We start from the raw sequence: 14,190 nt of genomic DNA, 5'->3' as shown, positions 1-14,190 counted from the left end.
GGATGTTATTAGGAGATTCGTGTCTTAATGAGAACCGAATCTCAAATTATCATTCAAATACGTTTCCCAGATATTGCGCATTCAAGATTTTGTTCATCATCATCATCATCATCTCCCCCTACGCCTATTAACGCAAAGGGCCTCGGTTAGATTTCGTTAGTCGTCTCTATCTTGAGCTTTTAATTCAATACTTCTCCATTCATCATCTCCTGCTTCACGCTTCATAGTACTTAGCCATGTAGACCTGGGTCTTCTAACTCTTTTAGTGACAGATGGACGTTTGTTGAACTAATCTCTCCTGGGGAGTGCGGAGAGCATACCTTAACCTTCTCCCTTTACACCATGATCTCATCTATATATGGCACTCAAGTAATCTCTCTTACAGTTTCATTTCTAATCCTGTCCTGCCATTTAACTCACAGTATCTTTCTGAGGACTTTGTTCTCAAATCTACTAAATCTATTGGAGATTTTTTCTTTATCATATAGTAACACAGATCTCACGACGTCCAAGCTTGAGTGTTATACCGAGGAAGTCTTTTTTGTGGATTTACTGAATTCAAGAATACTTATTTATTCTGATTATTCACGTTAAGAAATTACGAATACATGCTGTGCACTAGAAAAATATATTGGGCCTCGTGTAAAAGGACATTTTCTTTGTTTGACAGGAAAGATAATGAAAACTTTTTATCTTATTACTGGTAGGAACGATGAAAAATTCTTTGAAGTTGCCTGAATAATGTGTATCTATTTTCTAACATTTTTACCTTCGCCAACTTCGTTGCGAAGGTTTTGTTTTGATACGCCTGGATTAGTTTGTATGTTTGTCTGTGTGTTTGTGATTCGCATAACTCAAAAACTACTCAACCGAGTCTCATGAAATTTGGTGGAATGATTTTCCATGATCTAAGGACAATTTGGTTAGATTTTGGAAGTGATTGGGTCTAAAGTCTTGACCAAGTTCACGGAAAAGTAAAAAATGTCTTTTTGCCGTATCGTGGTCAATTTCCATCTGATTTGCATGAAACCAGTGCCAAAATGTGCATAATTCATTTGCCTATCTTGTGATACACTGCATGGTATAGGCGAAGGTATGCGCTCTATCGAGTGCCAGTTCTAGTTCTTGTTATTTACTTTCTCTAAAGCAATGCTTTTCAACTCCATTCTCTTTCAGTCTTTTTCCGTTTTAAAGTATTTTGAATAATAATAATAATAATAATAATAATAATAATAATAATAATAATAATAATAATAATAATAATAATCACTAACGATAACGATGTCGATAAGAGGAATCTACAATTTATGCCCTTATCTATATTGTTGTTACCTTACAATACTATGCAGAAATTGAAGTAAAAAAATATGTTGTTGAACGTAAAACGTTAGGTTGAGTCTCTGAATGTAGATGTAATGAGCCAATTGAGTCTCGTACAGCTCTTCAGAATCGTTTTAATTGAACATTCGAAAACTATTTCAGCTAGTATATAATTGGAAATTTAAATTTCAAAACCGTATGCATTTTCATTTTAAAGCTTCCTATGAAAATATAGATAGTTTTTACGTTCATATTAATTGAGTCATTATATTTATTAATTGGATGTCAATTGTTGTTTAGAGGTCGAAGGGTCCCTCATAAGTGATAGAGGCAAAGGTAAGGACAATGTCCCATCATATATAAATATGTCAGTGCCTAAGCCCCTCTCCACCCAAGCTAAAACTAAGGAGATCCAAGTAATGGCGGCTGAGGATTCAGCAGGTAGACTTTAGGCTCCACCAACCCCCCTCCCTCTTCATAATTCACAGGGCTTGATTGGGGCTAAAACTCCCAAACAAAAGAGTGCGAAATGGGGACATTTCCGATAGGTTACCATATTCATGATTTTATTATCAAAATTATGGCATTTGTTATTGATTTTTTTTTTTCGCATTGAGAGTCAAATCTATTCGTATCTAAGGGTATGTCCACACGAGAGGATATTTGGGACCATAACCACCAGTGTAAGAAACAAAGGCTCTGGGCAATCTGCGCGCTGGTGTAAGACGCCCCCGTCCTGAACAAAAGCTATGGGCAATCTGCGCGTAGGAGTATGTATGACCAAACAGTGCCCGTTGGAGAAACAGCATTACCAGAACAACGAGGAGACGATATAAGAACAGATGACATCAATATTGTAAACGCGACGGGCAAACAACGGCTCTGCCATGTTCGAGTGTTCAAAAATTCTGGCAAGGAACAACGACATTAGCTGGCAATAATTCAAGGAGTAACTTGTGTATAGTATGGCATCTGGCTATTGAATTTTGGATTTCCACATAAATTGTAAACTGCATAGTTATAAAGGGTTAATTCATCTTTAGAATATTGTGGAAAGCGTTGGGGTACATTTTTGTGTAGTTTAATTTCCGTCTGATTCGTAGCCATCTTCCAGTTTATGTAAAATCGTTTCTTGGGTTTACTTGCAGTTCATCTATAGTGAATCATATAAAAGTTTAAAGGCCACTCATGAATGGCAGAGGCAAGGGACAGTGACATTGCCCTATCAAGTAGGACAATGCCCTAGAGACTGACCGTATATACACATGATCAGCGCCCAAGCCCCCTTTCCACCCAAGCTATGACCAAGGAGATTACCTATAGGCTCCTCCAAACCCCCTCATCCTTAGTTCACAAGGATGGTAAAGTTGTAGCTATCAAAGGGACTAATGAGTTTGAGCGGGACTCGAACCCCAGTCTGGCGATCACCAGTCAAGGACGTTACCTCATAGGCCACCACAATATTTCAATGCTGTTTTCTTCATATTAATTTTAGTCTTGCTGCTCACCATGTCAATGTTATTTGACTGTGATGGACTAGAACAGCCTTACTTTTGAACCCAAAGCTCGACTGAGTTAAGCACCTGTGTGTAGACAAGGGATTTCTACTTTACCCGCCAGTCTTTTACCGGTGAATGAGTCAAGATGTCATGGCCTCAGGGGGCTAAGCTAAATCTGGTAAGAATGTCTGTTGCCGGTTCTATGCCTTTGGCTTTTATGTTTCTTACGTCGCCAGTGCTCATTCCTGCCACCCATCAAGGTGTTTGCCAGAAAGACAGTTCCTGGTCATGTGTACGCACAATAAGAATGAGCCAGCATGTGTCAGTCACCCTATGACTGCAAGCATACACCCATGCATACACACTTTTTTCTCGGATAAGCATATTATCATGGATTCGGGAATCTGTAACTGCCACAATCGCACTTTAAGTGTTGAGTCGAAAATAGATATCTGTTTGAGGCTCGAGGTGAGGATGGCAGGTTCATCCTTTCCAAGATTCTTGGACATGATGTGTCTTACTATGCTCGCAGTATTTTTAGCTTTACTTCAGAGGCAGGTCTTATGAAAACTATTTAACTTTTAATATGACATCTTTGCTTTTATGGTTTTAATTGAATAGTCTTTTATTCTTTATTTATAATAAATGATGTCGGCGTCAATGACCTTAGATGTCACGATGCCAGACAATCTGAAATCAATCGATCAATCTTTCTGCAGAAAACTTCCACACCAGCCACTCGATAGTGTCTACATTTCTCCCACACTGACCCACTCCCTGGATACATGTCTTTCATTTCTAATACCTCTTTCATCCATCTATCAACTAATCTCCTTAAGGTACTCCTTTCCTCCTCCCATTTTCATTATTCCATTAACCACCTCCAAAAATATCTGATCTACTTATCTGATGCACTTATAAACACTAAAATCTCTCTCTCTCTCTCTCTCTCTCTCTCTCTCTCTCTCTCTCTCTCTCTCTCTCTCTCTCTCTCTCTCTCTCTCTCGCCTTATAGTTTCATGGTTTTATAAATATTGTATCCTTTCGAAGAAAAAACCCATGATTTGGTAAGATAAAGGACAACAGAATAAAAGAATGTTTTCATTTACATTTTATTGACAAAGTAGTGCTATACAGTATTGACATACATAAATGCTACAATCAGAGTATCACCTTGACATAACAGAGTAATCTTGAATACAGAACTTCTATCCTTGCCAGTTAGAAAACATCCTAATATCTATCGTTATCTATGCAAGAGTATAGGACTAACACTGGGCGTTATATAACACATAATTCTCGTGTATATTATTCATAATTATTCATATTATTAATTGTTAATACAGTAAAACTCGTTACTCATCGTTCGAGTCAATTCTCTTTTCTCATTTTTTCTTCTTTGAATATTTTTGGAAATTAATGTTTTCTGATTTCTTGAACACCAAAATCAAATTACTCATGTTTAATATTAAGCTCTTTTAGACTATTTTAATATATCCTTTGAAATCACAATATGTTATGTGTATTCTTCCAAATTTGGTCTTTTGAAATTATTTCACATTCAAGTAATATGTGGTATTAAGTTTGGAATTTCACCAGAATATTTACTTCAGTCTATTTAGGAGCCCGAATCCATTTTGGAGCCAGGGTCCATTCTGGAGCTTTATTCTGTTTTGGAGACGGGGTTAATATTCAATTTGTTCCATATTCCTGTCATTTTCAATTTCCATTCTCGTTAGTGAATGAAAGGTTTAAGCTCGACTTATTTATTTAAAGTTTTATTTACAAGTGGCCAATGAGCAGCAGCGGAAATGGATAGGCCATTGCACATGCGCAGATTTCCAAAAAGGCCTAACGTGACCCAAGAATGTGCTTTCGTGCCATCCTTTTTCCACCCTTGTAAAACCTCGGTAAGAAATGTAGCAGTTACTGAGCTCCTTTAAACATTTTCCTAACTCCTTTTACCTCAGAATTAGTCTCTCGCTAACCCTGAATGAGACTTGATCTCAGGACCACAGGAATGGGAAGTCACTGGCGGTACAGCACCACCTAAAATTCCCTGGCATGTACAGTTGGACACAGGAATTCCTGGCACACCTCGTCTTGAGGAAGTGCACCTGGTCACACCATTACTGAGCTGAGAGTTCATGTGCGACTGATGCCATCTCTCCCTACGTTTATCTGTTTAGTTACTCGCCGCGCAGAAAGGATGTGTCAGGTATTCCTGTGTCCAGCTGTACTCAACGTCTTCCCTGATACGATTCAGAACTGGATTTATCCCTTTTAAATACTCAGTTGGCATTTATGCTTAAATTAATTAACGTTCACTGCTCACAAACAACTATGTAGAATTTCTATATAATCGTATATGGTTGTAGCCATTAAAATTGCCATTGCAAATGCATGCCACTTTTTTTTTCCATTTTTCTATCCCGATTTTCCTCAAAAGAGAAGGTAGATAGGTTTTTAATAATCTTACACAAATATGTGGCCAATTTCTTATTAATATAATAAAATGACACATTTAGCAGTGGAGTGTGTGAATGAATATAAAAAAACCGATGCATACTTTATTTATAGAATCATAGATATTCAATGCGAACGCACAAATATGTGATGGAAATAATTGTAATAAACATTACTGATTTTAGTTTGAGTGTAGATGGTAGTAAATTTTTTGAAATGTATTTTTTATTTTTTTTTTTTTTTGCAATTCAGAACGAGAAAATAAGCAATTGTGATACATTAAACAAGTAAAATATATTGTCTCATCAATCAATATCCATCAATGATATTCTCAACTGTGTCCAACGAGATTGAATTACTTGGTGACATAACCTATTATTAAAAATGTTATCTATCTTATTGGAGCAAAGCAATTCAGTTAGAAAAAAAATCTAAAGACAAAAAATAAACCTCAAGATCGCAAATTGAAGAATTTTCAAAGACTCCACACCCATTTACAAAAGAGTCAACCTCTACATCACGGGATTCAGACACTGCACCGCCCAAAGAACTAAACAATCTCCACATAAAACTTCCTATTGCTAGAGATATGTCAAAGTCATCCTAGAGGGACTAGTGATGGGTTACACAAAAGACACCTACCCGCCTGCTGTGGGACGTCCACAGCAGTAGCATTATCAAGTGGTATATTTTCAGAGGTTATTTAAAATTTGAGGGGTATTTTTTAGAAGGGCGTTCTGGTAGGGTTAGGAATTTGCTAGTTAGGTCAGGGGTTGTAAGGAAGGAATGTTTCCTTAGTTGTGATTTTTGGATTTCATGTAATTTGCCAGTGCTATGAAGGTATTTTCTCAGTGAAATTAGATGTTGATAAAAAAAAAAAGCATTAGATGATTGACAATTTATTTTGACAATTATGTTGTTTAGTGGTGTTTTGTTTATATATATATGAACTTATGATTTTGTACATTAATTGCATCAACCTTTCAAAAAGTATCATGACTTTCGGAAATGAGTAAACTTATATTTCCATCGTGGGGGCGATTTCCACAAATTTAGTAGCGTCAGCATTAAGGGAGACAGAATGCTTTCCTTGCTGTATGGCGACAACAGTTTAACTGTGACCGTTGGTTAATTAATAGGAGCCCTACTGAGGGTGTCCTCTAGTCTATACAATAAAGTTAAGTACCAGTTGTCATTTATGGCCTTAGGCATGGAGCATATATCTATATACATATTGTTTTCTTGTGTATAGATGGTGTAGTGTATAATCATGTATTTGGCAATACCTGTATATAACTGCTAGTCTTCATCAGAGCTGGAAAAATAATGAATCCGCTTGTAAGTTACTCCAATCGCGTCGATAGAGATATATGGTACAGACTTTGTCTTTCTAGAAGCACACAGTTGCTTGTAAACTTATAAACTCATTTCAGATGGAGAATTCTTGTTAGAGTAAGAAAAATATGTATTGTATATACATATAAACTATTCCGGGATATGTTATGTACATGTAAGTACAATGGATATGCGAACATATTTTAATCGATTTTAGTTTTTTCTTTTTTATTTTGTGAATGGTATTTCGGATGGCATAGAAGGAAATAGCCAGAATTATTTCCTGGTTGTATTGACTAGGTGAGTTGGAAAATTTTTTATCAGTAGTTTCAAACTGATTAGAGACGAATTCTGGAAGTGAATGGGTACTCAAAGGATTCGTGGTACCCCCGTCCAGTGATTAAAACCGGAACACAGCTAAAATAAACAGTCACTACTTCACCATCAGGTCTAAGCTGGTCCGAAACGAATTTTGTAGCAAAAAGGTCCTCAAAGAATTCCTAGCGACACCCTTCATTAAATAAAAGACCAAACATTCCGAAGCTGGTTCGAAATTAATTTTGGAGCAAAATAGCCCTCAAAGGATTCCTGTTGTCCCTTTCTAATAAATAAGAAACCCGAACACTGCAGAAACAGAGTCTCTACTTTTGCAACACTCCTAAGCTGGTCCAAGACGAATTTAGGATCGAAATTGTCCTCAAGGGATTCCTGTTGCCTGTTCTAAGGTGGTCCGAGACGAATTTCGGAGTGAAATGGTCCTCAAAGGAATCCTATTGACTCTGTCCACTAAATAAAAACGAAACACAGCAAAAGCAGTGTCTCTACTTCTGCAAGGTTCCTAAGCTGGTCCAAGACAAATTTCTTAGCGAAATGGTCCGCAAAGGATTCCTAATGACCCTGTTCATTATATAAAAACCAGAACACAGCAGAAACAATGTCTTTACTTTTGCACCAATAATAAGCTTGTCCAAGACGAATTTCGGAGAGAATGTGTCCTCAAGGGGTTCCTTTGCCATTTCTAAGCTCCCAAAGACGAATTTCGGAGCGAATGTGTCCTCAAAGGATTCATGTAGCCCCATCCAGTAAATAAAACCCCGAACACAGCTGAAACAAAAAGCCTCTACTTCCCAAATATGCCTTTATCGTTGGAGGTGTCTAGGGCAGACTTAGACGTTGTGAGCCCCTGGGAGTGGAGGCACTGAGGAGTCTCTCTTCTTCTTGGGCGTCTGCTGCGTCGAGACTGAGCCGTCACGAGGGTCGAGGACCACCTGGTGGCCAGGTCGGGACTTGGATCTGGATCTGGAGCGACGGGATCTTCGGTGGCGAGTTGAGGAAGTCGGGCGACGCATGTTCGTGCCGAGGAGGATGACGATGATGGCGGCTTAGAATACAACGATCACCTTTAAAAGATTGGGAAAATGCGTTAATTATGCATGTATGCATGTATGAATGAATACATATATCTGTATGCATGTATATACGTATATGTATATGTATGTATGTATATATATGTTCATATATGGATATCTATACTTATACACATTAAATATATATATATATATATATATATATATACATACTCTGTATGTATATGTATATATATATGTGTATGTATATATATATATATATATACACACATATAGAGTATAGAGTATATATGTATGTGTATGTATATATATATATACATATATATATATATATATATATATACACACATATATAGAGTATATATGTATGTATGTATATATATATATATATATATCTATATATATATATAATATATATATATATATATATATATGTGTGTGTGTGTGTGTGTGTATATACATACTTATATAAAATTATATGTATATGGGCACATGCACACACATATATATAAATAAATATATATATATATTTATATAATTTATATATATATATATATATATATATGTGTGTGTGTGTGTGTGTATATATGTGTGTGTGTGTTTGTGTGTGTGTGTGCGCGCGCGTGCGCTTATGAATTGCCTAATATAGGAAAATTATACAAAACCAATTTCATTTGTATAAAAGTGCAAAAATATCTGATCAAGACAGCAGAGACAAATAGTTGTAAATTTCGTAACTTTTGCACCGATAAAGTTCACACGTTAAGAGGATGTACCAAGGAAGTTCATGGAAAAAAATTAGGGCATAGTTTTGATTAAGTCTCGTATGTTGTTTTCGTGTTTTGTGTCTCAATTCTGGTGAAAGACCCAAATTTACATGAAAATAAAATTGTGACTCTAAAGGAAAGTTTGATGAATATTTGGTATTCCTTTTAGAAGTAATATTAAGGATATGTGTAACATCATCATGAAATATGTCTAAAATTAAGATTAAAAGGACATATTTATTATATTATCCGCTTTGATTGATGAAAGTGAATTCTTCAACTGTATATATTTTTGGTAGGAAAATTTTGAAGTAAATTGTTTAGAATCTAGAACAAACGTCAATGATATAATTTATGTTGCAGACGGTTTCTTTGCAAAGTGAAGTGCGTGATATCAAAGAACTGTGTATTTCAAGCACTAAAGCAATCACTTAATATCATATTGTTTAATGAAAACTAGTTTTTAATAGTCATGGAACTGTGAGAACAGATTTATCTTTCTTGGGAAGAATGTGTTGTACTCTGTTAGCTGTATTTTTGGATCTATTTCAGAAGCAGATCTTCTGAAAGCTATTTGACTTTTATAAGGACATCTTAGCTTTTATGACTCTAAATTGAATTTCCTTTTATTCTTTAATTATTGATTTAGACTCGATTCGATTTACTCACTGCAACAAAGATGGCTGCCTCTGCTGATACTTGTGTAGACAATGCCATGGGGGTGGTGTCCTTCAGAGCGGCACTGTGTGGAAAGAATTTTATCCGGGTGCCGTCCCTTAATCCGTTGGCCAGAACGCATCCTAACCTGAAAGATAACAGAACCAGCTAGATTTTTCTTCAAAAAGGATTAGGTGATTGGATGGGAAAAGATAAGGAAAAGATAAGGTAGAACTGCCTCAGAAACGCTATTAGTTTTTAGGATACCAATTGAAACAAGACCAGAAGTGACAGAAGATGATACGGCAAAACAAGGATTGGTATGGACGTGTAGTAAGAATGGGTGAGGAGGAGCTACTGGAGAGGTCTTAGTTGGAAGCTGCTGAAGGGGAAAGCAAGTACAATGTAGAATTATGAGCAAAGTTTTCTGCTGCACAGAACTGGAGGGAGTCTGTGATAAGGAGCAAATGAGAGAACACATGCATTGCATGTAGAGAAAACGTTTCACATCTTGTACTTCAATTAGTTACAATTTGCATTATAATGTTAAAACTATTTAACAGTGGGACTAATTCATCTCCCATTTACAGATTTTTTGTTTTTCCTCCTAATCTAATAGCCGTTCTCTATAAACGGTCTGTGTGAACCTGACTCCACATTTCTTAGGTCTAAGATCATTCCTTTGATTTTGGGAGATTTTTTTTATATATAAATCACTTATTACCTCCACCAACGAATTTGGAGAGGAGGTTATGTTTTCGCCCGATGTATGTTCGTTTGTTGGTGAACAACTTCCCACTCATATAGTAGTAAAACTTTCAGGGATTAAGTGTTATGTTGATACGTGGAAGCCATTCAATTTTGAATGTCCTAGGTCGAACGGCAAGGGCAAGGTTGAGCAAAAGGTCGACCGAACCAACCCTAACCGCGAGAAATAAGCTGCTGTGACGGAGGTATGATCTCTACTGAGTGCCCCTCTAGTTTTATGTTTTTTCGATTCATCAGTAAGAGAAGAACTTTTTAGGATTGATTGATTAAGATAAATTATATGACGGATTAGAACTAAGGAAATATCTCTTCATCTGTCTAGTCATACTGAATTTTTTATCAGGGAAAAATATATGTAACATATTTCATATCAGAAATGCAAAGAGGAGCAAAGAACACATTCCTTAATCTTTAACTGAATGATAATTTATCTGCTTCATTTATTACCAACAACAATTAAAAAAAAAAATTGCTTTGGTAAAAAGGCACAAAAATCGTAGGTATATAAAATGTAAAAAAAAAAAAAAATCATAAAACCTGAATGTAGATTTTTTTTAAAGGTATTGAAAATAGAAAATGTCAGCCTGCCTAGGGATCTTAAAATTTACTTTTATTTTGATGCAGAGCAGAAAATTTGACAATACTATTTAGTTCTCTTAAGATTACATAATTATTAGGGCCAGAAAGCCTTTTATATGACATGATATGAGCTTGAAATGTATGGCTCTTTTTCATCCTTGCCAAGATTCTTGGGCAGGATGTGATGCACTACGCTAGCGGTATTTTTAGATTTACTTCAGAAGCAGGTCTTGTGAAAGCTGTTTAAATTTTATAAAGACATCTTTACATTTATGGTTTTAATTGAATATTATTTAATTGTTTATTTATAACAAATGATATCGGCGTCAATGACCTAAGATGTCAGGATGCCAGAAAACTTCAAATCAATCAATTTCTTATATCTCAGGATGGAACCTTTGAGGTTGTTTGAGACAGGCTGGGTGTAGAATTCCAAAACTTATGACTGAAAAACCACATTTAAGAAGGGAAATAAACACAAAAAGGCTACCTAACCTAAGGTTCCCTACTTAACCTAACCTTGATGCCGTATCCATATTTACTTACCTAAGGGAGTGGGGTGGGGGCAGTTTTAGTGGAAGAGGCTAGATAACATTTTCATCATTGAAGAAAATCGATTTGATGAATAATAAGAAAGTTTATGTCTGTCCCAATGAAATACATTCACCCCTTTCAGTATGCATACATAAGTTCTCTCTCTCTCTCTCTCTCTCTCTCTCTCTCTCTCTCTCTCTCTCTCTCTCTCCATAAAAAAACATTCGCAGCAAGTTTGAACTTTTGAGGCCTCTCTCTCTCTCTCTCTCTCTCTCTCTCTCTCTCCATAAAAAAACATTCGCAGCAAGTTTGAACTTCTCTCTCTCTCTCTCTCTCTCTCTCTCTCTCTCTCTCTCTCTCCATAAAAAACATTCGCAGCAAGTTTGAACTTCTCTCTCTCTCTCTCTCTCTCTCTCTCTCTCTCTCTCTCCATAAAAAAAAACATTCGCAGCAAGTTTGAACTTTCTCTCTCTCTCTCTCTCTCTCTCTCTCTCTCTCTCTCTCTCTCATTAAGAGATTGAAAGATGAATCCTTAATCCTTATTCACTTGACTCCTGCCTCAATGAAAAGATCCAATTCCTGAAACGTTAACCCTCACATTGCTTCCACTCTCAATCAGATTTGTTCTCGTCCCAAGCACGTCTCACCAATTCCTCGCTCTCGGAGTTTACGGATTTGTTCTTTTCCTGCCTGACGGAATGCAAATGAGGCAGTCTGCTCCTCGTATACACAAGCCAGGAGTTTTTCTTTGGAGTCCAATGTTTTTCCTTCATTTGATTTAATCATTGATTAAGGGTTTGGTGTTTCTTTATGTTGGGATCAGGGAATAGTTTCTTTGTATAATTACCATTGATAAATAAAGACGTTTATTTAATATTTCATATCTTGGCAAATTATTATTATTTTTATTTAAATAATCACCATTCACATACAGTAATTGTTTGATGTTTATTTTTACAAGCACAATAGAATTGTTTTTATCTATATTATTATTATTATTATTATTATTATTATTATTATTATTATTATTATTATTATTACTTTCTAATAATACTAATTGGAAAAGCAGAATGCTATAAAACCCAAGGGCTCCAACAGGGAAAATACACCATTAATAACAAAGTTTATTAGTTTATGTAAAGGACCTATAAATATTTACTTTTTGTTTTTGTAATCAGCATTAATATAAATAGAAGTATTGTGTTATTTATATAAGGACAAAGGAATTCTTTTAATATAATCACCATTTATATAAAATCTGATTTTTATTTGTATCGTGACCAAGGAATTGTTTATTTATATATTCACTATTAGTATTAAGTCTGTTATTTCTTTTTTATTATAGCTCAAAACGTGTTCCTGTATAAAATGAAAACTGATTCTGCAAAGATTTTTTTCAATAAAAAATAAAAAAGGTGAATATCTTGGCTGACTTTTCCAGTCACAAGACAAGATTACACAAAAAAGAAATTCGTTTATAGGAAAGCTGGCAATGACATGAGAGCAGCATCTCTCTCTCTCTCTCTCTCTCTCTCTCTCTCTCTCACGAGTTAATCTTTTTATGTTCGTGAATATTTCTTCTCTGCCTCACCACAGTGATAAGTATGCTCTCTCTCTCTCTCTCTCTCTCTCTCTCTCTCTCTCTCATCAATCATTTTATGTTCGTGAATATTTCTTCTCTGCTTCACCACAGCGATAAGTATGCTCTCTCTCTCTCTCTCTCTCTCTCTCTCTCTCTCTCTCTCTCTCTCTCTCTCTCTCTCTCTCTCTCTCCTCAAGCTTTACAATTCCATGAGATTTGAAAGGAGTAGAGAAAGATAAAAATATTACTGTCCTTGTACATTTCTAGGTTGGTCAACAAGTTTTAAGTGTCAGTAACTCCTGTTTTAATTTTTCAAATTAAGTTCTGTGCGGGATTCCAATTATTGTAACTTTTTATCTATATAGATCTGTTCACATGACCTGTGGTTATTTGCTTTTTAGAGTTCAATTAACCTGTATATTGTTTTTCTAATACTACTAAAGGTTCTTCTTAACTCAAGAGGTAAACGCTTGCTCTATAATTATTCAGTAGCTACTTTCCTCTTGGTAAGGGTAGAAGAGACTTTTTATCTATGGTAAGCAACTCTTCTAGGAGAAGGACGCTCCAAAATCAAACCATTGTTCTCTAGTCGTGGGTAGTGCCATAGCCTCTGAATTATGGTGTTGCACTGTCTCGGGTTAGAGTTCTCTTGCTTGAGGGTACAATTAGGCACACTATTCTATTAGTTTTCTTATTTCCTTTCCTCACAAGGCTATTGTACCTGTTGGAGCCGTTGGGCTTTTAGCATCCAGCTTTTCCAACAAGGGTTGTCGCGTAACTAATAATAATAATAATAATAATAATAATAATAATAATAATAATAATAATAATAATACAGTATTCCATTATCATTCCTTTCCTTTGAACACTATCGACTTACATGGTATTACATGCATTCATATAAACAGAAGTGAAAAGGACGAACTTGATTGTTCAACGTCCTTATACTTCACTGTCGGCAGCAGAAAGGAAGAGTGATTCTTCTTCAGCTTCCCAGCAGCCATAGATCGTCTTTTGTTCGAATACCATCTCCTCTTCTCCTTCTCTATTCGGTTCAACTCCAATCTCAAAAGCCTCTTTTCATCTATAGCGAGTTAACCTTATTTTGTAATTCCGACTTTCTTATTTTTCTTTATTTTATCAAAGTTCTTTACCAGACATTTGTATTTTGAAGTTTTTTTTTCTTCTTGTCTGGCAGAAGTTGAGAGAGTTATGATAGAATTTTCGTTTATAGAGGTGTGGCCGTAATCATAGGTCCACATGAGGCCTTTATATGATTAATCACAATGATAAGGTGGCATTCTCCTTTGGGCTAG

General features: G+C 35.7%; 1 protein-coding gene across 1 annotated transcript in view; it reads right to left on the bottom strand.

Moving 5' to 3' along the window:
* Positions 1 to 7,366: 7,366 nt before the first annotated feature.
* LOC137624843 (uncharacterized) overlaps positions 7,367 to 14,190 on the bottom strand; it is a 20,606-nt gene continuing 13,782 nt past the window's right edge. The window contains exons 2-3 of the mRNA XM_068355793.1: positions 9,424 to 9,559; positions 7,367 to 8,020 (exon numbers count right to left, since the gene is read on the bottom strand). Of these exons, the coding sequence (XP_068211894.1) occupies positions 8,003 to 8,020; positions 9,424 to 9,559 (154 nt within the window). The 3' untranslated portion in view covers positions 7,367 to 8,002. The remainder of the gene's footprint in view (positions 8,021 to 9,423; positions 9,560 to 14,190) is intronic.

The sequence above is a fragment of the Palaemon carinicauda genome, chromosome 31 (assembly GCF_036898095.1).
Source record: "Palaemon carinicauda isolate YSFRI2023 chromosome 31, ASM3689809v2, whole genome shotgun sequence".
NCBI classification, from domain to species: Eukaryota; Metazoa; Arthropoda; class Malacostraca; order Decapoda; family Palaemonidae; genus Palaemon; species Palaemon carinicauda.
The sequence above is the reverse complement of the archived record's forward strand: the minus strand, read 5'-3'. Positions and strand labels throughout refer to the sequence as shown.